Below are 24805 nucleotides of genomic sequence, written 5' to 3'. Positions count from 1 at the left end.
CACTTGCCCCACCCCTCGCCTGCCAGGCAGACCTGGTTCCCTCCCCCCCCATTCCCCCTGGGACCCCGGATGGGCAGGGACCCCAAGCCGGAGAGAGCAAAGAAACCTTCATTTATTGGCCTCCTGGGCCCTGGTGCTCAGCCGGGGGCGGGACTCACATATCGCCATGGGGACGCCCCCCAAAGTTCCACTGGGCCCCTTCCTCCACCCCACAGAGGGGCAGCCCCCCACTGTTGAGATGGACGCTGGCCCCTGGGAGGGGTCTGATCCCCCCCCCCCTCCAAACATGGATCAGCAAAATAAATTAAACAGGCTGGAGCCAAAGAGGCCCCCATTGCATGCTGGGAAAGTCCAGCCCCGGCGTCCGTCCGTCCGTCAGTCCTTGGCACGGCTCTCTGGCGGTCAGGGGTCGGCCAGGCGCAGCAGGGTCCCGGAGGTGCTGGGGACGCTGGGGGACACGGAGAGAGGCCGTGAGCCCAGCTAGGTCCAGCCTCACCCGGCGCGCCTGCACAGCCCCCCAGCAGGGTCCCGGAGGTGCTGGGGACGCTGGGGGACACGGAGAGAGGCCGTGAGCCCAGCTAGATCCGGCCTCACCCGGCGCGCCTGCACAGCCCCCCAGCAGGGTCCCGGAGGTGCTGGGGACGCTGGGGGACACGGAGAGAGGCCGTGAGCCCAGCTAGGTCCGGCCTCACCCGGCGCGCCTGCACAGCCCCCCAGCAGGGTCCCGGAGGTGCTGGGGACGCTGGGGGACACGGAGAGAGGCCGTGAGCCCAGCTAGATCCGGCCTCACCCGGCCCGCCTGCACAGCCCCCCAGCAGGGTCCCGGAGGTGCTGGGGACGCTGGGGGACACGGAGAGAGGCCGTGAGCCCAGCTAGGTCCGGCCTCACCCGGCGCGCCTGCACAGCCCCCCAGCAGGGTCCCAGAGGTGCTGGGGACGCTGGGGGACACGGAGAGAGGCCGTGAGCCCAGCTAGGTCCAGCCTCACCCGGCCCGCCTGCACAGCCCCCCAGCAGGGTCCCGGAGGTGCTGGGGACGCTGGGGGACACGGAGAGAGGCCGTGAGCCCAGCTAGGTCCAGCCTCACCCGGCCCGCCTGCACAGCCCCCCAGCAGGGTCCCGGAGGTGCTGGGGACGCTGGGGGACACGGAGAGAGGCCGTGAGCCCAGCTAGGTCCGGCCTCACCCGGCCCGCCTGCACAGCCCCCCAGCAGGGTCCCGGAGGTGCTGGGGGCGCTGGGGGACACGGAGAGAGGCCGTGAGCCCAGCTAGATCCGGCCTCACCCGGCCCGCCTGCACAGCCCCCCAGCAGGGTCCCGGAGGTGCTGGGGGCGCTGGGGGACACGGAGAGAGGCCGTGAGCCCAGCTAGATCCGGCCTCACCCGGCCCGCCTGCACAGCCCCCCAGCAGGGTCCCGGAGGTGCTGGGGACGCTGGGGGACACGGAGAGAGGCCGTGAGCCCAGCTAGGTCCGGCCTCACCCGGCCCGCCTGCACAGCCCCCCAGCAGGGTCCCGGAGGTGCTGGGGACGCTGGGGGACACGGAGAGAGGCCGTGAGCCCAGCTAGGTCCGGCCTCACCCGGCGCGCCTGCACAGCCCCCCAGCAGGGTCCCGGAGGTGCTGGGGACGCTGGGGGACACGGAGAGAGGCCGTGAGCCCAGCTAGATCCGGCCTCACCCGGCGCGCCTGCACAGCCCCCCAGCAGGGTCCCGGAGGTGCTGGGGACGCTGGGGGACACGGAGAGAGGCCGTGAGCCCAGCTAGATCCGGCCTCACCCTGAGCGCCTGCACAGCTCCCCAGCAGGGGACGCGCAAAGCCGACAGCCCGGCCACCGGCTGTCCAGCCCTTCCCGCAGGCTCCAGGGCCACCCGGGAGAGGGGAACAAAACCCAGCCTTATAAGAGCCAGGGCGGCTGGGGGCTCAGAGCGGGGCGGTCCCAAGAGGGGCTGAACCCCGAGGGAGAGAAGGGGCTGTCCCACGGGTGGGGGCCCCCTCAGGAACCTGAGAGTCTAGGTCACCCCAGGGCCCCTTGTCTCCGCCCTTGTCTGCTCTTTGGGGCCGGGTTGAGCTGGCACAGTGACTCCCCACTCCCCGGGTGGCCCTGGAGGGGTGGGGCAAGGGGTGGGGCAGCACAGCGGGGGGGCCACCCCCCGGAACGGAACCAAGTCAGTTCTCTCCCCCCCCATCCCCACCAGAAAGGAGGTGGAAACAGAGTCACATCTTCTCCCTTGTCTCCTCCTGGGGACTAGTGGTTAGAGCAGGAGGGCAGGGACTCAGGGGTGCTCAGTTCTCCCCCAGGTGCTGGGAGGAGAATGGGGGCTAGTGGTTAGTGCAGGGGGAGGGGCTGCGAGCGAGGACACCTGGCTTCTCTCCCCCACGCAGGGAGGAGAGTGGGGGCTAGTGGTTAGAGCTGGCAGGAGGGCGGTGCTGGAAGCCTGGGGGGGACATACCAGTCGACCAGCTGGGCCCCGATGAGGTCGTGGATGTGATAGGGCAGCCCCAGTTTCACGGCCCGGGGAGCCCGGCGGCTCTGTAGGTCCGACAGCAAAACCTCCTTGTACTTGGCTTTCTGGATCATGGCCTGCACGGCCTTGCGCCCTGGGCGGGGAGAGAGGGCTCAGTCGGCCTGTCTCCCTTGCAGGGGCTGGCTGGGGGGGCGGGTGCCCACACAAACCTTTGATGAAGCATTTAACGAAGCGCCCGGCTCCGGGCACCGCAAGCCACCAGCTGCCGGCGTCCCGGACGGTCAGGACTCCCGCGCTGACCAGCAGCCTGGGAGAGGGGACAGAAGAGACCCGTCCTCACCTCAGTGTCCTTTGCTCCAGAGACCCGGCATCCGGATGCGTCCCCTCTGGGGTGGGGCACTGGGGCTGGGCACGCAGGGACTTCTCCCCCAGTCCCACGTGGGGAAAGTTATAGGGGAACCCCTTGCCCAGCACAGAGATGCGCCCCCTCTGGGGTGGGGAACAGCCGCATAGAACACCAAGGGGGCGCTGGGGCGAGAGGGGGAATGCGGCTGGGCCGGGGGCTCTGGGAGGCTGCGTCCCCCTGCCCCCCGCACCCTCAGCCACCCACGTGATGTCGTGGTCCTGGAAGCCGAAGTCCCTCAGCATGCGGCCCTTCTCGTAGCTGACGTCGGCACAGGAGGTGAAAGCCGTCTGCAGGAACCTGCGCACCGTCCCGGCCTGCTCCTTCCCCTCCACGGACTGCAGCACCTGGGCGGAGACGGGGGGACCTGTTACCCACACCAGGCCCTCCCTGGGGCCACCCTCCCACGGCTGGGGGTGGGGCAGAACCTGACCTTGGCCACGTAGTCCTGAGCGAACACCACCCCGAAGGCCTCCGTGTCGAATCCGAGCTGGAAGAGCCGGACCAGCCCCTCATCCTTCAGCCGGCTCTGCGGAGGGGAGGGTTAATGTGTTTGTGGGGGACACTGCACCCCATGGGTCAGAGCCATGAGACTGTGTCTAGCATTGGCGGGTCTACGCACGGCGCATTGTGAGCGCGCGTGGGAAACGCTGGCCTATGCTGAGCACCATGGGTCCCTGTGTGCGTGAACTCACCACCGCCCGGCCTGAAGGGAGCTGTCTTTGTGACCTAGTGGGAGGCTGTACACTGCGTTTGGGCTGTGGGTGACCCCTACTGGCCTGTAGCTGTAAGCGCTGCACAGCAGGGAGGGCCACCTGAGGATCCTATGGTCATGTAGACAAGGACTCAATTGGTTCTTACCTGTTGAGGGCAGGGACTGAACAAAGGCAGTGAGTGTTGGGGGCAGGGGCAGTTTCTGGCTGGGAAACATGAGGGGAACAGACTAAGCTGAGAGGGCGATGGACCCCTAACCCAAGGGGCTGGAGGCGTCTTGGCCCTGACTCCTGTAGCCACATCACGGCGGTGCTGGGCTGTATCCTGGAGAAGCAATAACCCCTCTCTGTTTATTGGCTGGTGGAGACTGTTCTGGCTGCTACGGGGGTGCAGGATCGAGGGGAACCCCGACTTAATGTCACAGTCTTACAGATGGGTTTGCACCGGGTGAACCCGAACTAGGCAAAAGGCGACCAGCCATTGGAAAGAGCAACTGGCCAGAGAGCGTCTCTCCCCCACCTCCGACTCCCGGCTGCTGGGACACGACCGGTCACCCGGCGCTGGACTCCACCCGTGTGTTTCCACAACCGGGCGTGGGAATGAGGCTGGGAGGTGAAGGGCTCTCACCAGGCGCTATCAGCCGTGTACGGCCGCATGGTGGTTTTTCGCTGACTCCCCAGCCAAGGGAGCTCCCGGGAACGTCTGGGGAACAAGAGCTGACCCGGAGGAAGCGTGGGACCCAGACAGAAGGGACTTCTAGCCTGTGAACGAGCTTCTGAGATTCCAGTCTGGCTGCAAAGGCAGCGAAGCGCCCTGAGGCTCCGGTGCCGGCTCGTAGCAGCTCTGCCGGGGAGGATCTGCCATTCCCGTTCGAGCTATGTCGGACGCTTGGTTTGAACGTCGGGTCGCTTCGGTAACCTGCTCTGACCTGTTTGCTGTCGCTCGTAATCACCGACAACCGACCTTTCGTAGCCATGACCTTGGGCGCTGTGGTGTCTACACCAGCCAGCGGGAGCCGCGCTTCGGGGTGGAGTCAGGGCATGGCCTCCTCCGCACTGAGGGAGGGGGCGAATGTCTCCAGCGCACGCCGTGCAGTTCCCCCTGCCACGCCTGACAGTCTCGTTCAGGGTTTACACTCCAGAGGGGGCAATGTGAGGGAGGAGGTCCCACCCTAGGGGGGCCCAGGGTCTGCTGTGCACGGGTGCCCTGGGGTGGGGGGGCACTCACCAGGTGCCTGTCCACGGCCGTGCGGTCCTTCACCAGGCTGTAGAGCTGGTGCTTCAAGACGAGAGGGGGCAGCGCATCCTCGAAGAGCTGGCGAGGGAAGAGGGAGGCGAGATACCGGAGAGCCGAGTCCACCGCCCCGGGGCCCTCTGCCAACCAACGACACAGGGTGAGCAGGAGAGAACCCAGGCGTCCTGGCGCCCAGCTCTAGCCACCAGCCCCTCCCTTCCCAGAGCCGGGGAGAACCCAGGCGTCCTGGCGCCCAGCTCTAGCCACCAGCCCCTCCCTTCCCAGAGCCGGGGAGAACCCAGGCGTCCTGGCGCCCAGCTCTAGCCACCAGCCCCTCCCTTCCCAGAGCCGGGGAGAACCCAGGCGTCCTGGCGCCCAGCTCTAGCCACCAGCCCCTCCCTTCCCAGAGCCGGGGAGAACCCAGGCGTCCTGGCGCCCAGCTCTAGCCACCAGCCCCTCCTTTCCCAGAGCCGGGGAGAACCCAGGCGTCCTGGCGCCCAGCTCTAGCCACCAGCCCCTCCCTTCCCAGAGCCGGGGAGAACCCAGGCGTCCTGGCGCCCAGCTCTAGCCACCAGCCCCTCCCTTCCCAGAGCCGGGGAGAACCCAGGCGTCCGGGCCCCGCCCTGCTCACCCCACGTCTCCGGCTCAGCCGCGTCCCCGGGGTCGGGTCCTGGCTGCAGGCGCCGCTTCTTAGCCTTCAGGGTGTGCGAGATCAGCTGGCGCCGGCGTTCCATGGGCTGGGGGGAGCGGCAGAGTCGGCACCGAGTGAGCCCCCCAATGCCAGGTCCCCCTCCTGCCCCCCCTCCAGGTCCCCTTCCCCCTCCTGCCCCCCCCTCCAGGTCCCCTTCCCCCCTCCTGCCCCCTTCCCCCCTCCTGCCCCCCCCCCTCCCTTCCCTCCTGCCCCCCCTCCCCCCCCTCCAGGCCCCTTCCCCCCTCCTGCCCCCCTCCCTTCCCTCCTGCCCCCCTCCAGGTCCCCTTCCCCCCTCCTGGCCCCCTCCCTCCCCCCTTCCACCCTCCTGCCCCCCTCCCCCCCCGCCAGGTCCCCCCTGCCCCCCCCCTCCCTCCCCTCCTGCCCCCCCTCCAGGTCCCCTTGCCCCCCCCTCCTGCCCCCCCCTCCCCCCCCCCCCCTGCCAGGTCCCCTTCCCTCCCCTCCTACCCCCCCTCCAGGTCCCCTTCCCCCCTCCTGGCCCCCCCCTCCAGGTTCCCCCCGTCCCGGAGTGATGACGTCACCACCTTCACTCCCTACCCAGCGCAGAGTTCCCGGCGCCCACCGATGACGTCACCCGGGGGTCCTCGCTCTTCCCGGCCGCGCGCCCGGCGGCAGCAGGTCCCCGCGCTGATGGCGTCAGCGGGGCTCGGAGCGGGAAGGGGGGGCTGGCAGGGGGCGGAGCTTCCGCGGGAGTCACGTGGCTGCGGGGCCGCGCGCTTGCGCAGGGGAGGGGCGGGGAGGGCGAGTCGCTCTCGGTTGACGTCAGGCGGGTGCCCGGGGGTCAAAGGTCACCGACGGGGGAGCGGGAGGGGAAAGGTCAGAGGTCGGACGGGGAGACGGATTCGGCTTGTGGGGCGGGGACCCCTGGGGGAGGGGCCGGCCCGGGGGGGCCTGTGGAGCGGGGGGGGGCCGTGGGGCAGGGGCTGTGGGGCTGGGTGGGGGGCTGGGTGGGGGGGCGGGGGGCTGGGCAGGGGGGGGCCGTGGGGCAGGGGGAGGGGCTGGGCGGGAGGCCCCTGGGGGGGCCGTGGGGCTGGGCGGGGAGGGCCGGGTAGGGGGGGCTGTGGGGCAGGGGGAGGGGGCTGGGCGGGGGGGCGTGGGGCTGGGCGGGGGGGGCCTGGCGGGGCTGGGCGGGGGGGGCCTGGCGGGGGGGGCCGTGGGGCTGGGCGGGGAGGGCCGGGCAGGGGAGGGCTGTGGGGCAGGGCGGGGGGGGCCTGGCGGGGGGGGCTGGGTGGGGCTGGGCGGGGGGGGCGTGGGGCTGGGCGGGGGGGGCCTGGCGGGGGGGGCTGGGTGGGGCTGGGCGGGGGGGGCCTGGCGGGTGGGGCTGGGTGGGGGGCGCCTCTGCCGGGCTCCGGGTCTCACCCCCTCGCTCCCTCCCAGGCCGCCATGGAGCCCGGCGCCCGCCCGGCCAAGCGCAGCAGCCGAGAGGTCGCGCAGGAGCCGGGGGCCTCGCCCAAGCGGGGGCGCTGGGGCCCCCCCACGCTGCCCGCGGAGCCGGCCCTCTACGACGGGCCCTTCCCCTTCTACCGCCAGCCGGCCGAGCTGGGGCGCTTCTCCCTGGACGCCGAGCGCCGCTACCACCCCGACGCCCGCCAGCTGCGCTACTTCGCCCCGCCCCCCGCCGACCGCCCCGACCCCCCCTTCGACCTGCGCCACGGCTACCGGGACCGCTACGTGCGGCGGGACGAGGACCAGCGCGAGGGCCTGGAGCACCTGCTGCGCTGGGTGGCTGGGCAGCGGGACCGGCTGCGGGCTGAGGGCGACACCACGGGGTGCGCGGGAGAGGCAGGGGACACGGGGGTGGAGCATCCCTTTACCTGGACCACCACTGATCTGGGGGTGGAGGTCAGTGGGATAGGAGCAGCTGGGGGTAACCAGCAGGGGTCAGTGTGAAGCCAGCACCCAAGCAGAACCAGGTGGGGGGCAGGGGAGACCTTGGATTCTGCCCTTCATCTACTGGCACATGCCTGGCTCAGCCTTGGGATAGGGGGCGGGGCCAGTGCCACAGGAACACCACCCTGGGCTGGTGCGGTGTGGGGGACAACAGAGCATGTGCCCAGCGCCTGGCACCTCATGTGACCCCATTCAGCTCAACAGGGAACTGTGGAACTCCTCACCACAGGAGGCTGTGAAGGCTAGGATTATAATAGAGTTTAAAGAGAAGCTAGATAATTTCCTGGAGGTTAGGTCCATAAAAGGCTATTAGCCAGGGGATAGAAATGGTGTCCCTGGCCTCTGTTTGTCAGAGGCTGGAGAGGGATGGCAGGAGACAAATCGCTTGATCATTGTCTTCAGTCCACCCCCTCTGGGGCACTTAGTGCTGGCCACTGTCAGCAGACAGGATACTGGGCTAGATGGACCTTTGGTCTGACCCAGTACAGCCGTTCTTATGTTAACTCTGAACACTACTGATGGTGGGCATGTGGCCCCGTTGCCTCTTCCCCTGCAGGCGCCCTGTGAACGCTGACTTCATCACCTGGCGGGGGCACCTCACCAAGGTGCTGACGACGCCCTACGAGAACCACGAGGGCTGGCTGCTGGCCGTCAGCCTCTTCCGCGGCACGCTGTACGTCAGCGAGGTGGAGACGCCGGCGGCCCGGCAGCAGCGGGAGCAGCGCTCCGACATGCTGCAGGAGCTGGCCTACATGGGCTACAAGTTCGAGCACTACATGTGTGCCGGTAATTAGAACCCAGCTGCCCCGCTCTAACCACTGGCCCCTGCTCCCCTCCCAGCCAGGGAGAGAACCCAGGCGCCCTGTGCTGTCCCCACCCCCAGACACGCCGGACGGGAGCCCGGACCCCACGGGCGTGGTGAACACCAATGAGGCCTTCTGCACGGTGGTGCGCACGCGGCTGGGCCCCCACTCGCTGCTCTTCGCCGGGGAGGTGGACTGCACCGACCCCCACGGGCCCTCGCCCCCCGCCTGCTACGTGGAGCTCAAGACGTGCAAGGAGATGCACAGCCAGGCGCAGCGCCGCATCTTCTACAGGTGTGTCGCCCACCCTCCCCAGCCCAGCACCCTCCCGCCCCCTGGGGTGCGTGGCCTCCGTGCCCCAAGCCACACCCTCCCTGGAGCCGGATACCGCAAAGGCACTGGGCGTCCGGTGTCTATGGCCAGGCCTGGTTCCTCGTGGGCGGGGAAGGCTGGATCGGCGGCTCCGGGGTGCCAGCAACTGAGGCTGACGCCCCTCCCCCTGCCCAGGCACAAGCTGATCAAGTGGTGGGCACAGTCCTTCCTGCCCGGCGTCTCCCGCATCGTAGCCGGCTTCCGCGCCCCCGACGGCACCGTGGCCAGCCTGGAGACCTTCCAGACCATGAACATCTTCCCACTGATCCGGGTGAGCCGCTGTACCCCCCCCCGCGTCTCTTCTGTGGTACCCCTCCCGCTCCCGGCTCCACTGTCCTCCCGCACCCCTGCCTCTTCCTCGCGTGCCAGGCCCTCGTCCCACCTCTATGCTGGTTGAAAGCTGCTCCCTTCCCCCACAGGGCGAGCAAGGCTGCTGGAAGCCGGCCGTGTGCATGAACTTCTGCGAGGCCTTCCTGGCCTTCCTCAAGCGGGTGGTGACAGAAGATGACCCACAGTGAGTAGAAGAGTCCACAGTCCGTTTCGTTTTACTCACCTCCTCTCCCCTCCCCCCCCCACAAGCTGGGAGAGAGAGGAATCCAGACTCCCTGGCCCCCCTCCCCCCAAGCCAGATCCCAGGAGGCCTGGCCAGACGTTCCTCTACCACTTCACACCCCCCTGTGCAGAATGAACTTGGGGCCGTGCACCCTGCAGCAGGTGAAGCGTGACACATGCCATCCGTAGTGGTGCACGTGGACACAGCGGTGTGTGGGGGGCAGGCTTGGGGCTGAGCATTGGTGTTGGGGGGGGGCGGGGGGTGCAGGCGCCAGGGTGGGGCTAGGGGGTAAGATTTGGAGGGGTGCAGGCTGCCCCGGGGAGTCAGGATGCCGCCGTCCTGGCTGCCGCTGTCACCCGTCCTTCTGTCCCCAGGCTCGTGCACCTGTTTGCCTGGGAGCCCGGCCACCCTGTGTCCTGCACCCGGCACCGGGGCACGGAGCACGTCTTCCTGCCGGCCTGGTACGTGGAGGCCATGGGCGGCCGCCGCAGCCCGGCCTGAGCACCAATAAAGACTGTGGGGCAGGTGTCCCTGTGTCCTAAAGGTCCTGACCCCGTCTGCGGCAAGGTCAGAGGTCATGACCCTGGAGAGTGGAAGGGTGAAAGGTCAGCTCTGCCAAAAGGTTGCTTTCTGGGGTCAGAGGTTACTGGGGGTGAAGCTACAGTCTCCACCCCCGGCCACGGAGGTGGGACCAGCCATTGCCCCCATGCCCTGTGGGTCCTATGTGCAGCCAGAGCGAACCTGGACCCAGTGACGGGATGGTACAGCACAACCAGCCCCGCCCACCGACACAGTCGGCCCCATCAACTCCTGAGCATTCTGCTCCCCTCTGCCAATGGTATGGTCCATCACCAAGGGAACCGTGCCCCTCCTCTGCCCCCTTAACAGCTGTGGACCCAGCCAGTTGGGGAAAGATGCAGGAAGCACATCCACAACTGGACTGACCTAAGGCCGGGGGGGGGGGGAATAGCACGGACTGGTCCACATGCACGGCGCAGGGGGAAGTCCATCTCTGACTGCCAACTTGCAGAGGTGGTTCGGCACCGGGGGGGGGGGGAGGGGGGTCACACTCCCTGCCCCAGGCCCTACAAGTGCCCAGCAGGTGCAGCTGAGGGGGGAGGGGCGGGCACTGCCCCAGGGGGTCGCTGACGCCTGGCTCAAGGCCCCACACGGTGGCTGCTGCAGAAAGTTTTATTTACAAGCTGGAAGGCCCCCCCCTCCCAGCCAGCCCCAGGCGGGGGGCGCGGGGCCGGGCCGGCTCACTGGGTGTACAGGCTGGCGGCGAAGACGATGTCGCGCTTGATGAGGTTGGCGGCCTGCTCCATCTTGGCGTGCAGCGTGGGCTCCCCGATGACGCGGGCGGCGCTGCGCACGTCCCGGCAGGTCTCCGCCAGCCGCTGGATGCAGCGCACCACGATCCCCTCCTGCACGTCCGTCAGCCGGGCGATCTCCGCGAAGGGCTGGGGGCGAGAGGGCGTGGGACGCGGGTACGGGCGGGGGGGGAGAGGGCGTGGGATGCGGGTACGGGCGGGGGGGGAGAGGGCGTGGGACGGGGGTACGGGCGGGGGGGGAGAGGGCATGGGACGCGGGTGAGGGCGGGGGGACGCGGGTACGGGCGGGGGGGAGAGGGCGTGGGGCGGGGGGAGAGGGCGGGGGGAGAGGGCGTGGGACACGGGTACGGGCAGGGGGAGAGGGCGTGGGACGCGGGTACAGGCCAGGGGGAGAGGGCGTGGGACACGGGTACAGGCCGGGGGGAGAGGGCGTGGGACGCGGGTGAGGGCGGGGGGAGAGGGCGTGGGACACGGGTGAGGGCGGGGGGAGAGGGCGTGGGACGCGGGTGAGGGCGTGGGACACGGGTACAGGCCGGGGGAGAGGGCGGGGGGACACGGGTATGGGCAGGGGGACGCGGGTACGGGCGGGGGGAGAGGGCGTGGGACGCGGGTACGGGCGGGGGGAGAGGGCGTGGGACGCGGGTACGGGCGGGGGGAGAGGGCGTGGGACGCGGGTACGGGCGGGGGGAGAGGGCGTGGGACGCGGGTACGGGCAGGGGGAGAAGGCGTGGGACGCGGGTCACGACCAGCCACTCACCATGCCGCGGGCCCACTCGTACACCACCTCCACCAGGCCGAAGTTGTACTGCGCCACGAAATCCTCCACCGACTCCCGCAGGCCGCAGTCCCGCTGCAGCAGGGCGATGCGCTCGGCCACCGCCCGGATCCGCTCCATGCCCTGAGGGGGGAGAGCCGGGCGTCAGGGGCCCCCGGGTGTCAGGGCCCCCCCCGGCCAGGCCGCCTGCCCCCTCCCCCCGGACCCCCTCACCTTGCGCAGCACGCTGGGCAGCTGGGGCTCGGCCTGGCTCTTGGTCTGGCAGACCAGGCAGCTGAGCAGGGCCACGCTCTCCTCGGGCCGCAGCTCCGTCAGCAGGTTGTCGAACACCAGCTCCGTCAGCAGCAGCTCGTGGTTGCTGATCTCGCAGGCCACGCGCCCGGCCAGCTGCACCGCCCCCCCCGCGTCCACGTAGCGCAGCGCCCGCAGCACCTGGGCACAGGGGGGAGCCACTGCAGGGCAGGCCACATGCCCCCTCTGCCTGGGGCTGGGGGGCTGGGGGGTCAGGCGGAGCTCTCCTCCCCCTGGGGTTGGTACTCTGGGGGCCGGCAGTCTGGGGGCCATGGGGCACGGCTGTAGGGCAGGACTTACCTGCCCCTGTGGTTGGTACTCTGGGGCCGTGGGGCAGAGCTGTGGGGCGGGACTCACCCCCCCGCCGGGGCTAGTGCCATGGGGCAGAGCTGTGGGGTGGGACTCACCCCCCTGCCGGGGCTAGTGCCATGGGGCAGAGCTGTGGGGCGGGACTCCCCCCCCTGCCGGGGCTAGTGCCATGGGGCAGAGCTGTGGGGCGGGACTCACCCCCCCGCCGGGGCTAGTGCCATGGGCAGAGCTGTGGGGTGGGACTCACCCCCCCACCGGGGCTAGTGCCATGGGGCAGAGCTGTGGGGTGGGACTCACCCCCCCGCCGGGGCTAGTACCCTGGGGGCCATGGGGCAGAGCTGTGGGGTGGGACTCACCCCCCCGCTGGGGCTAGTGCCATGGGGCAGAGCTGTGGGGCGGGACTCACCCCCCCGCCGGGCTAGTACCCTGGGGGCCATGGGCCAGAGCTGTGCGGTGGGACTCACCCCCCCGCCGGGGCTAGTACCCTGGGGGCCATGGGGCAGAGCTGTGGGGTGGGACTCACTCCCCCGCCGGGGCTAGTGCCATGGGGCAGAGCTGTGGGGCGGGACTCACCCCCCCGCCGGGCTAGTACCCTGGGGGCCATGGGGCAGAGCTGTGGGGCGGGACTCACCCCCCCCCCCCCCCCGCCGGGGCTAGTACCCTGGGGCCCGTGGGGCGGGACTCACCTCCACCCGCTGCTGGTACTCGGGCAGCAGCAGCAGGGACTGGTCGGACAGCAGGAAGCGCAGGTGTTCTAGCTCCGCCCGCAGCTGCAGCCGCTCAGTGAGGCGCAGGTACTGGGGGGGCAGGGATTAGGCGGGTGCCAGTTGCCCCCCAGCTCCCACCCCCAGAGCTGCAGGCAGGGCAGCAGGAGGCCGAGTGCCAGGCCCCGCCCCGGGCTCACCTGCTGGGGGAAGCGGGGGCTGTGGACGCACTGGAAAGTGGGCAGCGCCTCCTCCAGGCGCCGGAGCCGCATGGCGCCCTCCACCACCTCCAGCTCCTTCAGCTGCAGGGCGCCCACGGGGTCCAGGCGGGGCAGCCCCCCGGCGCCCCCCTCCGCCAGCCGCAGCAGCTCCTGGGCCGCCTGCACGGCCGAGGGCCCGGGGGGGTCGTTCCTGCAACGGCACCCGGCACATGTGGGTCCCGGCGGCCACTCCCCCGCGCCACCGCCCCCCCCAGCCCGCGAGCCCCCCCGACCTGAACCGCGGCATCTGCCTCTTCCTCACGTCCTCCAGGATGCGCTCGGCGTTCACCCGCAGCGTCTTGCCCGTGAGCGCCCGGATGGCGCAGGGGGCCAGCTGCTCCACCGCATGGCTGCAGGGCCCTGGGGGGCAGAGGGGCCGCAGTGGGGCAGAGAACCCGGCCCCCGGTCCCCTCCCCGAGCGGGGAACAGAACCCAGCCCCCCCCGGCTCTAACCGCTAGCCCCAACTCCCCTCCCCGAGCGGGGAACAGAACCCAGCCCCCGCCCCCGAGCAAGGAACAGAACCCAGCCCCCCCGCTCTAACCGCTAGCCCCCACTCCCCTCCCCGAGCAGGGAACAGAACCCAGCCCCCCCGCTCTAACCGCTAGCCCCAACTCCCCTCCCCGAGCGGGGAACAGAACCCAGCCCCATCCTGCTCCAACCGCTAGCCCCCACTCCCCTCCCCGAGCTGGGACTGGGACCCAGGCGGCCTAGCTCCCCCCACACCCGCCAGGGCCCCGGCCGCCAGCCCTTACCCTCGGGCAGGAAGAGCTTGTTGAGCAGCAGGTCGTCGGGGTAGGGCACCTCGGGGCTGGGGCTGTCCCCCCCCGCCGGGGTCTCCCCCTCGGGGGCCGTCTCGCAGAGCACCAGGGTGGTGAACGTCCGGTTGGCTGCGTCGGGGGAGACCTGGGGGGAGATGGGGGCTGGTTGGGGGACGTGCCAGGCAGCCAGAGCTGCGGCCGCTCAGGGGGGCCTGCAGGTGGGACGCGCCCCCCCCCACAACACAGCCCCCCCTCAGCGCCCCTCACCTGTAAGATCACCCCCAGGGCGTTGCAGTGAGCCGGGGTCGAGACGATCACCACGCGCCCCACGGCCAGAGCCTTCAGCCCGCTGGCCGACTCGGCCACCCGCCTCTGCGCCGGGAGGAGACCGTCACTCGGGCCCGCCCTGCTCCCCGGCCCTGCTCCCCGGCCGGTCCCAGCCCCCCAGCTGCCACCATGTCCCCTGCCCCCCGGAACCCACCGTGTCCCCTGGGCCTTGACCCGCAGCCGGCCCCAGCCATGTCCCCTGGAAACCGCCGTGTCCTCGGCTGGCCCCCACCGTGTCCCTGCAACCCACTGCATCCTCTGGGCCCTGCCCCCCAGCCGGCCACTGCCATGTCCCCTGGAAACCGCCGTGTCCTCGGCTGGCCCCCACCGTGTCCCTGCAACCCACTGCATCCTCTGGGCCCTGCCCCCCAGCCGGCCACCGCCATGTCCCCTGGAAACCGCCGTGTCCTCGGCTGGCCCCCACCGTGTCCCTGCAACCCACTGCATCCTCTGGGCCCTGCCCCCCAGCCGGCCACCGCCATGTCCCCTGGAACCCGCCACATGCCCTGGGCCCTGCCACATCCCCTGGGCTCTGCCCCTTGGCCAGCCGGCCCCACTGCATCCCCCGGCCAGCCCAGCCCCATTGCACCCCCTGACCCCACCACATCCCCTGTCACCAGTGCATCCCCTGCCCCCCCGGCTGGCCGGCCCCTGCCCCGCCGTGACCCGTCTGCTAGCCGGCCCCGCCACATCCCCTGCCCCTCGGCCTTGTCCCATCCCCGGCGAGGCCAGCCCCCCTACCTGGATGAGACGGCGCGTCTCCCGCAGCTCCTGTACGGCCTGGCAGTACTGGGGCAGGTCGCTCAGCTGCCCGGCCGTGTCCACCTCCTCCATGGCCGCCAGCCGCCGGCTCAGCTGGGCCACGCTCTGCTCCTGGGCCTGCGGGGGGCACGACGCGGAGCCTCAGCGGCTGCTGCCTCCCCCCCCCCCGCGCCGCCCTCCCCCGGCGCCCCCCCACCTGGCTGTCCTTGCGGCTGTGGAACTCGGAGAAGCTGCGCTTCATCATGTCCTCCACCCGCAGCGCCTCCACCCGCAGCAGGTTGAGGATCATGGTGTAGGTCAGGCGGAACTGGGACTGCAGCTGCGTCGGCTTCCCCTGCGGGCGGCAGCGGGCGGTGGGCACGGGCCCCCACCCCCCCCCCACCCCGAGCCCCGCCCCACGCCCGGGGGCTCACCAGCATCATGCGGTGCAGGTCGCCCATCTCGGGCACGCGGGTCTTGCAGAGGATGATGACCATCCCCGTGGTGTCCAGCCCCCGGCGCCCCGCCCGGCCCGCCATCTGGATGTACTCGCCTGCAAGGCAGCCCGCAGCCTGAGCCCCCCCGGCCCAGCCCCCCACGGCTCCGTCCTCCCACTGCCGCCCAGCCCTGCCCCCACCCCCAGGATCCTTGGCCCCGCCTCCGGATCCTCGGCCCGCCTCCCCCACGGCTCAGCCCCTCTAGCTCCGTCCTCCCACTGCCGCCCGGCCCTGCCCCCGCCCCCAGGATCCTCGGCCCGCCTCCCCCACAGCTCAGCCCCTCCAGCTCCGTCCTCCCACTGCCGCCCGGCCCTGCCCCCGCCCCCAGGATCCTTGGCCCCACTCCCACAGGCTCAGCCCTCCTCCCCCCGGGATCCTAGGCCAACCTCCCCCACGCCACCCCCCTGCAGCACGGCCCCCGGATCCCACCGGGCAGCAGGTCGCGGAAGCTGGAGCCGTCGTGCTTGCGGATGGAGTCGAAGACCACGGTGCGGGCCGGCATGTTCACCCCCATGGCGAAGGTCTCGGTGGCAAAGAGGATCTGGGAGGGGGACAGAATATGTGGTTATGTTCCCTCTGCTCCTCCCACCAGCCAGGCCCCGCCCCCGGCTCCTCCCACCAGCCAGGCCCCGCCCCCGGCTCACCTTGACCAGCCCTTTGCTGAAGAGCATCTCCACCACCTCCTTGAGGATGGGCAGGATCCCGCTGTGGTGCACCCCGATGCCCCGCTTCAGCAGGTCCACCATGTGCAGCACCTAAACCACCCCCCCCCGGGGACACGTTACATGTGGGCACGTGCTGGAGACCCACTTCCTGCTTTGCCGGGGGACTTCCTGTCCCGCACCCTGCACGGCTGCCAGCCCCCCCCTCCCTTCCTGTGCCGCCCACCCCAACTTCCTGTCCCGCACCCTGCACGGCTGCCAGCCCCCCCCTTCCTGTGCCGCCCACCCCAACTTCCTGTCCCGCACCCTGCACGGCTGCCAGCCCTCCCCCTTCCTGTGCCGCCCACCCCAACTTCCTGTCCCGCACCCTGCACGGCTGCCAGCCCCCCCCTTCCTGTGCCGCCCACCCCAACTTCCTGTCCGGCGTCCTGCAGGGCCATCAGTCCACCCACTTCCTGTACTGCCCACCCCAACTTCCTGTCCAGTACCCTGCATGGCCGCCAGATGGCCTGTTTCCTGTGCCGCCCACCCCAACTTCCTTTCTGGTATCCTTTGACCTGGAAGTACCCGACCAGCAGACGCCAACCCTCCCGCACCGTGCCGCGTCCTGACCGGCACGCAGCCCCCGGGTGTGGGAGGGGGGCTGACCTGGGGCAGCTGGCGGTCGGAGCCCTTGAGGCGGGAGATGCACTTCTGGAAGAAGACGTGGACCTCGCTCTTCTCGGTGCTCGTGGTCAGGTCGAGGGTGGTGAGGGCGGCCGCGTTGTCGTCGCACCGGGCGCGGGAGAAGGTGAAGGCCACCACGGGCAGCTGGTCCCGCTTGCGCAGCGCGTCCACGAGCGACAGCCACACGCCCTTCTCCTGGGGGGGTCACATAGAATCACAGAGCACTGGGACTGGAAGGGACCTCGAGAGTCACCGAGTCCAGTCCCCCGCCCTCATGACAGGACCAAATACTGTCTAGAGCATCCCTGAGAGACATTTATCCAACCTGCTCTTCAATATCTCCAGAGATGGGGATTCCACAACCTCCCTGGGCAACTTATTCCAGTGTTTGACCACCCTGATAGGTAGGAACTTTTTCCTAATGTCCAACCTAAACCTCCCTTGCTGCAGTTTAAGCCCATTGCTTCTTGTTCTAGCCTCAGAGGCCAAGATGAACAAGTTTTCTCCCTCCTCCTTGTGACACCCTTTTAGATACCTGAAAACGGCTCTCACGTCCCCCCTCAATCTTCTCTTTTCTAAACTAAACAAACCCAGTTCATGAAGCCTCCCCTCCTAGCTCATGTTCTCTGGACCTTTCATCATTCTCGTTGCTCTTCTCTGGACCCTCTCCAATTTCTCCACATCTTTCCTGAAATGTGGTGCCCAGAACTGGACACAATTCTCCAAGGCTGTGTCTAGACTGGTAAGTTTTTCCGCAAAATCATCTGCTTGTGCGGAAAAACTTGCCAGCTGTCTACACTGGCCGCTTGAATTTCCGCAAAAGCACCGACCATCTCATGTAAAATCATCAGAGCTTTTGCGGAAATACCATGCTGCTCCCGTTCGGGCAAAAGTCTTTTTCCGAAAGACTTTTGCGCAAAAGAGCCAGTGTAGACAGCAGAGAGTTCTTTTCTGCAAAAAAGCCCTGATTGCGAAAATGGCCATCGGGGCTTTTTTGCAGAAAACGTCGTCTAGATTGGCACGGACGCTTTTCCGTTAAAAGCATTTCTGGAAAATCATGCCAGTGTAGACGTAGCCCAACTGAGGCCTGACCAGTGCAGAGCAGAGCAGAAGAACGACTCCTCGTGTCTTGCTCACAACACTCCTGTTCATGCAGCCCAGATCAGGTTTGCTTTTTGTGCAGCAGCATCACACTGCTGACTCATATTCAACTTGTGGTCCACTATGACCCCTAGATCCCTTTCTGCCGGACTCTTTCCCAGACCGTCGCTTCCCGTTCTGTGTGTGAAACTGATTGTTCCTTCCTCAGTGGGGCACTTTGCATTTGTCCTTATTCAACTTCATCCTATTTATCTCAGACCATTTCTCCAATTTGTCCAGGTCATTTTGAATTCTGACCCGTCCTCCAGAGCAGTCGCACCCTCCCAGCTTGGGATCAGCTGCAAACTTAATAAGCGAACTTTCTATGCCAATAGCTAAATCGTTGATGAAGATATTGACCAGAGCCGGTCCCAAAACAGACCCCTGCGGAACCCCACTTGTTAGACCTTTCCAGCAGGATTGTGGAACATTAATAACTCTGAGTACGGTTCTCCAGCCAGTTCTGCACCCACCGTATAGTCGCCCCATCTAAGCTGTATTTGCCTAGTCTAATGTCATGCGAGATCATATCAAAGGCCTCACTAAAGTCTAGTTATACCACATCTACCACTTCCCCCTTAGCCACAAGACTCGTTATCCTATCAAACAACGATAGGGGGACTAGGGGGCACTGCTGGGGCCCTGATCCCCCTAGTTCCCCTCACGGGCCCCCGGCAGCGCCCCAAACCCCCCCAGCTCCTCGGCACACCCCAGCCCTGCCCCACCACACTCCCAAATCCCCCACACACTCCTCCGCACCCCCTAATCTCCTGGGAGCCCCCACCAGGCACATCCAGGGGTGCTGACCTGGCCCGGCCCGGCCGCCACGTGCGTGGGCTGCTTGGCCCCGAAGGTCTGGGCGTGTTTGCTGGTGCGCTCCTTCTTGGCCTCCACCGCCGCGTAGTACCTGGGGCGGGAGAGCGGGTGAGGGGAGCGCCCGGGGCAGCCGGGGGGCGGGCGAGGGCAGAGGCCCGGCCGGGGGGGACTCACCCCTTGGTGAGGAAGGCGCCGCGGGCGTCGAGGAGCAGGAAGAGCTCGTGCTGGGTCTTGTGGCTGGTGCCCGTGTACAGATAGTGCTCCAGGGGCACCGGGCGCCGCAGGGTGCTGATCACGTAGATCCGCTTCCGCTTCATCCGCCTGCGCCCGAGGGGGAGGCGGGGGGGGAGGTCAGTGCTCATGGCCCCCCCTGCCTGCCCCAAAGCCCCCCCCCTCCCCAGCCTCCCCTTCCTGCTCAGCCCCCCACCCCCAATGTGGTGGCTGGGCAGTTTGCTTTGCTGAGGCAGCTACTCAGTCCCACAGCCCCTCCCCTGCCCTACAGCCCCCCAACTCTCCTGCCCCCTTCCCCATAACCCTTCCCTGCCCCACAGGCCCCCCAACTCCCCTGCCCCCCCCCAACTCCCCTGCCCCCTTCTCCACAGCCCTTCCCCTGCCCCACAGCCCCTCACCCGATCCAGTCGGCGAACTCCAGCGTGTTGGGCACGGTGGCGCTCAGCAGGATGATGTTCACGTGTTCGGGCAGCATGATCAGCACCTCCTCCCACACCACCCCGCGCTGGGGGGGGGGGGGGGGGGGGACACACGGGGTCAGGGAACAGCCGCCCACCCCTCCTCCCACACCACCCCACACTGGTGGGACACGGGGTCAGGGAACGGCCGCCCACCCCCTCCGCCCACACCACCCCGCACTGGGGGGACACGGGGTCAGGGAACAGCCGTCCACCCCTCCTCCCACACCACCCTGCGCTGGGGGAGGACACGGGGTCAGGGAACAGCCGCCCACCCCTCCTCCCACACCACCCCGCGCTGGGGGAGGACACGGGGTCAGGGAATGGCCGCCCACCCCTCCTCCCACCCCACCCTGCGCTGGGGAGACACGGGGGTCAATCCCCACCTCTGCCCCTCGCCCCGCTCCTCACCTCAGCGTCATTCACATAATGAACCTCGTCAAAGATCACCCACTCCAGGTCCCGGATCACGTCCGAGCCGTTGTACAGCATGGACCTGTGCCAGACGGACAGACGGACAGCTAGAGCCCCCCCCAACCCAGCCCGACTCCCTGGCCCGCAGCCCCGAGTATCCACCCACAGCCCCCCCATCCCGCAGCCCCTCGCCCCGACTCCCTGGCCCGCAGCCTCTGTCCCCGCCCCACAGCCCCGAGTATCCATCCGCAGCCCCCCCATCCCGCAGCCCCTCGCCCCGACTCCCCGCCGCTCACCGCAGGATCTCGGTGGTCATGATGAGGCAGGAGGCGTCGGGGTGCAGCTGCACATCCCCCGTCAGCAGCCCCACGTCCCCAAAGGTGTTCTTGAAATCCCGGAACTTCTGGTTGGACAGGGCCTTGATGGGGGAGGTGTAGATGGTCCTGGGCGGGGGGGGGGGGGGGGGGGGGCAGCAGGAAGGGTTAACAACAGGGACCAGTGGGGGGAGGGGCTAGATCCGGCGGGGGGAGGGGCCCTCACCTGGTCATGTGCTTCTGGGCCAGGGCGATGGCGTATTCGGCCACCACCGTCTTGCCGGCCGAGGTGTGCGCGGCCACGAAGAGCGAGTCGCGCCGCTCCAGGTGCAGGATGGCCTGTTTCTGGAACACGTCCGGCTCGAACGGCCACTGGGCCGGGGAAACCGAGTCAGGCGGGACGCCCCTCTCCCCGCGGCGCGTCCCCAGGCTCCCCAGCCGACCCCCACGGCGTCCCCAGCCGACCCCCACGGCACAAGGGAACTGAGGCTAGCATCCGGCCCTGGGCCCCACAACCCCGTGACACGTCTCCCTGGCTCCCCCACCCCAGGGCAGCCCCCGCCCCCCTCAGGGTCCCAGCCCAGCGCGGCCCAGGCGGGGTCTCACCCGGAAGGCCGGGTCGGGGATGCGTTTGTAGAAGTCGTCCACGGGCGAGGAGGTGTCGACGGGAATCGCCCACTGCTCCTTGGGTGGCTCGGGGGGCGCGGCCTGGGCGGGTGGGGGGGGCACGGGGGTCACCTCCTGTGGGGGCAGAAGGGCTGGTTATGGGGCTCCGCCCCCAGGGTGTTCCTGCCTCGGCCTGCCCCCCAAACCCCCCTCCCCCAGCCCAACCCCCCCTTTTCTGCACCCTGCCCACAGCCTCCCCTCCCCCCACCAGAACAAGCCCCCTGTCCCCCAACATCCACCCCCCCAGCTGTCCCGCCTCCACCTTCAGCACCAGCTCCTCCAGGCTGTCTGCCCGCTGGGGGGCGGGGGCAGGGGCGGGGGGCGTCGCTCCCTCCTTCCCCTTGGTCTTCCTCTTCGTCTCCTCCTCCTCGTCGCTGGAGCCGCCCAGCTGGAAGGAGTCCAGGGTCCCCAGCAGCCCGGCCAGGGGCAGCAGGCCCGGTGCGCTCTGGCGCGGCGCAGCTAGGGGGCAAAAGGGGGGTTAGGGGGCGCCGGGAGGAGGGAGTCCCTCCAAGCGAGCCCAGCCAGCGGGGTGCCCCCCCCCATGGAGAGACCAGCCCCCCAGATCAGTACCTTGCGGCTTGAAGTCCACCCCCTTCTTCCAGCCGGGGGGCACCGTCAGCAAGTCTGGGCAGCGGGGAAGGAGAACAGGCAGAGTTACACCAGCCAAAGTTGGGAGGGGGCGGGGGGGAGAGAGGGGGCAGGGGCCTGTCTCCACCAGGGGGCGCCAGGTCTGACCCCTCTAGGGGTGCCGCCTCCCACCCAGCCCCAGGGCAGGACCTGGCAGGGTGGGGGGGGGGGTCTGGCCCCTCTAGGGGTGCCGTCTCCCACCGGGCCCCAGGGCAGGACCTGGCAGGGTGGGGGGGGGGGGTCTGGCCCCTCTAGGGGTGCCGCCTCCCACCCAGCCCCAGGGCAGGACCTGGCAGGGCGGGGGGGGGGGGGGGGTCTGGCCCCTCTAGGGGTGCCGTCTCCCACCGGGCCCCAGGGCAGGACCTGGCAGGGTGGGGGGGGGGGGTCTGGCCCCTCTAGGGGTGCCGTCTCCCACCGGGCCCCAGGGCAGGACCTGGCAGGGTGGGGGGGGGTCTGGCCCCTCTAGGGGTGCCGTCTCCCACCAGGCCCCAGGGCAGGACCTGGCAGGGTGGGGAGGGGGGGGGGGGTCTGGCCCCTCTAGGGGTGCCGCCTCCCACCCGGCCCCAGGGCAGGACCTGGCAGGGTGGGGGGGGGTCTGGCCCCTCTAGGGGTGCCGCCTCCCACCCGGCCCCAGGGCAGGACCTGGCAGGGTGGGGGGGGGGTCTGGCCCCTCTAGGGGTGCCGCCTCCCACCCGGCCCCAGGGCAGGACCTGGCAGGGTGGGGGGGGGTCTGGCCCCTCTAGGGGTGCCGCCTCCCACCCAGCCCCAGGGCAGGACCTGGCAGGGCGGGGGGGGGGGGGGGGGGTCTGGCCCCTCTAGGGGTGCCGTCTCCCACCGGGCCCCAGGGCAGGACCTGGCAGGGTGGGGGGGGGTCTGGCCCCTCTAGGGGTGCCGTCTCCCACCGGGCCCCAGGGCAGGACCTGGCAGGTTGGGGGGGGGTGGGTCTGGCCCCTCTAGGGGTGCCGTCTCCCACCGGGCCCCAGGGCAGGACCTGGCAGGTTGGGGGGGGGGTGGGTCTGGCCCCTCTAGGAGTGTCGCCTCCCACCCAGCCCCAGGGCAGGACCTGGCGGGGGGGGGGGGTCTGGCCCCTCTAGGGGTGTCGCCTCCCACCCGGCCCCAGGGCAGGACCTGGCAGGGTGGGGGGGGGGGGGGTCTGGCCCCTCTAGGGGGTGCCGCCTCCCACCCGGCCCCAGGGCAGGGCACTGAAGGGCACCCAGAGCCCGCCAGGCCCGAGGGGATGGGGGCGGGGGAGAGGCAGGACACCCGGCCCCCTCACACCTTTCTCAAAGTCCACATCCTCCTCCAGCTGGTCCTGGGCGCAGATCTGCTCCAAGCTGGGCTCGTCCATCCCGCCTGGGGAGCAGAGAGAGGCTGAGTCCCGGCAACCCTGGGGGGGGGGGGGGGGGGGGGGGGGGGGCGGGGGAGAAGGAGGGGGGACGTACCTGGCCAGAAGGGGTAGTTGGTGCTGCTGCCCCGCAAGGCCTGGGCGGGGGGCCCCGGGGCCCGCTGGAGGGAGAGCGAGTTCTTGGCCGACAGCCCCATGTTGTCCAGCAGCGCCTGGGGCGGAGAGCGAGGAGCGGGGCCTTCACTCACCGTGGCCCCCGGACAGCGCCAGGGCAGCGTCGCAAAGCCCCGGAAACGCCCCTTACGCCGCCCCCCGCTCAGGCCTCCGCCCCGCCGGCCGGGGACTCGCAGGGCAGCGCTGCTCGACCCCCACGCGCCCGACCTGCTCACCCCGCCACCCCCAGGGCACGAGGCCGCTTGGAACTCTGCACTTCAGGGGGGCTGGTCTCCTGCCCCCGCACTCGGCCTCCTCTCCCAGGGCGTGACGAGGGGGGTCGTACGTGGGCTCTCGGGAGCCTGAAAGGATCAACGCCCCGAGGGAGGAACCACACAACCCGAAGCACCGAAAAAGAGAATCCGCCTTCCGCTGAGCAGACAGAAAGGAACCCGCGTCCGCCCGCGCTGCTTTGGATGGGAATCGGGCAGAACCCCTTAACGCCAAGGAGACGTGTGCGCTGGCAGGGCGGGCGCAGCACGAAAGGGCGTGTGAAACTTTAGCGCATCTGGCACGTAAATACTCGGGGACGCCGGCCACAGCGGCACAGGCCGGCTCTCACACTCCGGTGGCCGTGGGAATAAGAAACAGGCAGCATCCTCATGCCCACTGTGGCCAACCCGTGAGTCTGAGCAATTGGCCGAACAGGAAATAGGACTGAGTGGACTTTCTTGTAGGGGTTTTTTTTTGAAATGCAGTTAGTTTGCGTACATGGGTCTATATTTGGGAGCACAACTGAAGCTGTTGCACAAGACTTGTAGTGGGAGAATTGAGCGAGACCCCCTCTTTTGTTGGTATCACTCGTGCATATGAAACTAGGAGAACATTGGACATTTTGTATTCTTTGTTATAAACACGGCTGTTGGGTAACAGAAGGATTAAAGGTGAGTTTAGTTTTTTAAATCAGTCCCCCAGGCCAGCATCTCTCATGTGCCGAAAGGCCCCCCCCAGCCTAGGGAGGGAGGCATGGGACCCAGGCGTCCAGGCCAGCACGTTTTGGGCGCAGTGTGGCTGCCAGGACAGGACCCCCGTGCCTGGATGGGCTCACCTCTCGGAAGGCCAGGATCTGCCCCGTGGTGGGGTCCCGCTCCGCCTGCAGAGTGGCGTGCACAGGGGTGGCGTCTGTCTCCAGCAGCGACCACACGTCCTTCTCCCGCGGCCAGCACCTGGAGGGGGGCACAGAGGCGGAGTCAGCGCCCGCTGCACCCCGATGTCCCGCCCCTCTCCGCGGCCGAAGGGCTGGTGCCCGCAGGGGTTTTCGGGGAGGCGGGTGGGCGCCGGGACTCACCTGTGGGCCCTGTCGAAGCGGTGGAGGGGCAGCCATTCGGGGCTGGCCAGGAAGCGCCGCTCCAGCTCAGAGGCCAGGTCCATGGCGAAGGGGGGCAGCCCGTGGGGCAGCTGGAGAGGGAGAGGGGAGGTGTGAAAGGCCCGTGGGGCAGTGGCGGGGTAGGGGAGGGAAGGAGATGGCGGCCGGGTGGGGGGGGGGGTCTCTCACCGTGCAGAGGGGGATGGTGCCGCCATCGGGCCCCTCCGGGCGGGTGACGAGCTCGAAGCGCCCGGCGCAGCCGACTTCCAGCAGGGACAGGGGCAGCTCCAGGGGCCCCCGGGGGCAGCGCTGGGGGGGGCACAAGGGGGGGTCGGACTCTGCAACAAGCAGAGACCCCTCCCCCTGCAGATCCCGCTGGTCCCTCCCATGGTCCCCTCCCGCCCCTCCCCCAACTACCCCCCTCCTGCCCCTCCCCCCACTACCCCTGCCCCCTCCTGCCCCTGCCCCTCCCCCCGCGCCCCTCCTGCCCCTCCCCCCACTACCCCCCTGCCCCCTGCCCCTGCCCCCCCCCCACTACCTCTGCCCCTCTCCTGCACCTGCGCCCCTCCCCCCACTACCCCCTCCTGCCCCTCCCCCCACTACCCCTGCCCCTGCCCCCTCCTGCACCTGCGCCCCTCCCCCCACTACCCCCTCCTGCCCCTCCCCCCACTACCCCTGCCCCTCTCCTGCACCTGCGCCCCTCCCCCCACTACCCCCTCCTGCCCCTCCCCCCACTGCCCCCTCCTGCCCCCCCGTACCCCTCCTGCCCCCCCCCAACTTGCCCCCAGCGCCCCCCCTCACTCATTCGCTCCATGT

At 69.6% G+C, this 24805-nt stretch overlaps 3 protein-coding genes across 8 annotated transcripts; 1 reads left to right on the top strand and 2 right to left on the bottom strand.

The window, feature by feature from the left end:
* Positions 1-89: 89 nt before the first annotated feature.
* On the bottom strand, positions 90-6197 carry WHR1 (winged helix repair factor 1). Of its 4 annotated transcripts, none has more exons than XM_089771680.1 (8): positions 6057-6193; positions 5442-5547; positions 4805-4950; positions 3297-3392; positions 3071-3210; positions 2670-2767; positions 2446-2593; positions 90-448 (listed from the first exon to the last, which is right to left on the bottom strand). In XM_089771680.1, exons 2-8 carry the CDS (start codon positions 5542-5544, stop codon positions 403-405), a joined length of 777 nt encoding a protein of 258 aa, XP_089627806.1. In that variant the 5' UTR covers positions 5545-5547; positions 6057-6193; the 3' UTR covers positions 90-402. The 4 variants fall into 4 exon arrangements, with proteins under 4 accessions (XP_089627806.1, XP_089627804.1, XP_089627803.1 ...); XM_089771678.1 differs by lacking the exon at positions 90-448 and adding an exon at positions 1458-1722 and having other exon boundaries at positions 6082-6197; XM_089771677.1 differs by lacking the exon at positions 90-448 and adding an exon at positions 1458-1722.
* On the top strand, positions 6017-9680 carry DXO (decapping exoribonuclease). Of its 3 annotated transcripts, none has more exons than XM_075914683.2 (7): positions 6017-6137; positions 6897-7288; positions 7966-8195; positions 8293-8506; positions 8720-8855; positions 9004-9098; positions 9512-9680. In XM_075914683.2, the coding sequence occupies exons 1-7, from the start codon at positions 6084-6086 to the stop codon at positions 9636-9638; spliced, it is 1248 nt and encodes a 415-aa protein (XP_075770798.2). In that variant the 5' UTR covers positions 6017-6083; the 3' UTR covers positions 9639-9680. The 3 variants fall into 3 exon arrangements, with proteins under 3 accessions (XP_075770798.2, XP_075770799.2, XP_075770800.2); XM_075914684.2 differs by lacking the exon at positions 6017-6137 and adding an exon at positions 6203-6335; XM_075914685.2 differs by lacking the exon at positions 6017-6137 and adding an exon at positions 6211-6306.
* Positions 9681-10314: 634 nt separating this feature from the next.
* On the bottom strand, positions 10315-24304 carry SKIC2 (SKI2 subunit of superkiller complex). The gene is made up of 28 exons (XM_089771676.1): positions 24179-24304; positions 23972-24081; positions 23732-23849; positions 22568-22682; positions 22404-22478; positions 21069-21122; positions 20761-20957; positions 20439-20573; positions 20059-20204; positions 19815-19961; positions 19516-19600; positions 19045-19151; positions 18590-18736; positions 18407-18506; positions 16442-16654; positions 15776-15886; positions 15561-15672; positions 15069-15187; positions 14852-14989; positions 14635-14772; positions 13834-13938; positions 13561-13711; positions 13041-13167; positions 12748-12958; positions 12530-12640; positions 11457-11675; positions 11226-11366; positions 10315-10597 (listed from the first exon to the last, which is right to left on the bottom strand). The coding sequence occupies exons 2-28, from the start codon at positions 24052-24054 to the stop codon at positions 10397-10399; spliced, it is 3606 nt and encodes a 1201-aa protein (XP_089627802.1). The 5' UTR covers positions 24055-24081; positions 24179-24304; the 3' UTR covers positions 10315-10396.
* Between the last annotated feature and the right edge of the window lie 501 nt (positions 24305-24805).

The sequence above is a fragment of the Pelodiscus sinensis genome, chromosome 19 (assembly GCF_052426305.1).
Source record: "Pelodiscus sinensis isolate ZL-2025 chromosome 19, ASM5242630v1, whole genome shotgun sequence".
Taxonomy (NCBI): domain Eukaryota; kingdom Metazoa; phylum Chordata; order Testudines; family Trionychidae; genus Pelodiscus; species Pelodiscus sinensis.
Note: the sequence above shows the minus strand (reverse complement) of the source record. Positions and strands in the feature narration are given on the sequence as shown.

What these genes read in the sequence shown, in the direction of transcription:
- SKIC2 (XM_089771676.1), bottom strand. Translation starts at nt 24,054, where the DNA reads ATGGACCTGGCCTCTGAGCTGGAGCGGCGCTTCCTGGCCAGCCCCGAA. An exon ending in GAGTTCGCCGACTGGATCGG is followed by an intron (nt 18,737 to 19,044) that starts GTGAGGGGCTGT and finishes CCTCGGGCGCAG; the next exon opens with GCGGATGAAGCGGAAGCGGA. An exon ending in AGACGCGCCGTCTCATCCAG is followed by an intron (nt 13,939 to 14,634) that starts GTAGGGGGGCTG and finishes CTCCCGGCGCAG; the next exon opens with AGGCGGGTGGCCGAGTCGGC.
- DXO (XM_075914683.2), top strand. Translation starts at nt 6,084, where the DNA reads ATGACGTCACCCGGGGGTCCTCGCTCTTCCCGGCCGCGCGCCCGGCGG. An exon ending in CGCGCGCCCGGCGGCAGCAG is followed by an intron (nt 6,138 to 6,896) that starts GTCCCCGCGCTG and finishes GCTCCCTCCCAG; the next exon opens with GCCGCCATGGAGCCCGGCGC. An exon ending in ACATCTTCCCACTGATCCGG is followed by an intron (nt 8,856 to 9,003) that starts GTGAGCCGCTGT and finishes CTTCCCCCACAG; the next exon opens with GGCGAGCAAGGCTGCTGGAA.
- WHR1 (XM_089771678.1), bottom strand. Translation starts at nt 5,544, where the DNA reads ATGGAACGCCGGCGCCAGCTGATCTCGCACACCCTGAAGGCTAAGAAG. An exon ending in CTCAGGACTACGTGGCCAAG is followed by an intron (nt 3,211 to 3,296) that starts GTCAGGTTCTGC and finishes GTCTCCGCCCAG; the next exon opens with GTGCTGCAGTCCGTGGAGGG. An exon ending in TTCCAGGACCACGACATCAC is followed by an intron (nt 2,768 to 3,070) that starts GTGGGTGGCTGA and finishes CCCCTCTCCCAG; the next exon opens with GCTGCTGGTCAGCGCGGGAG.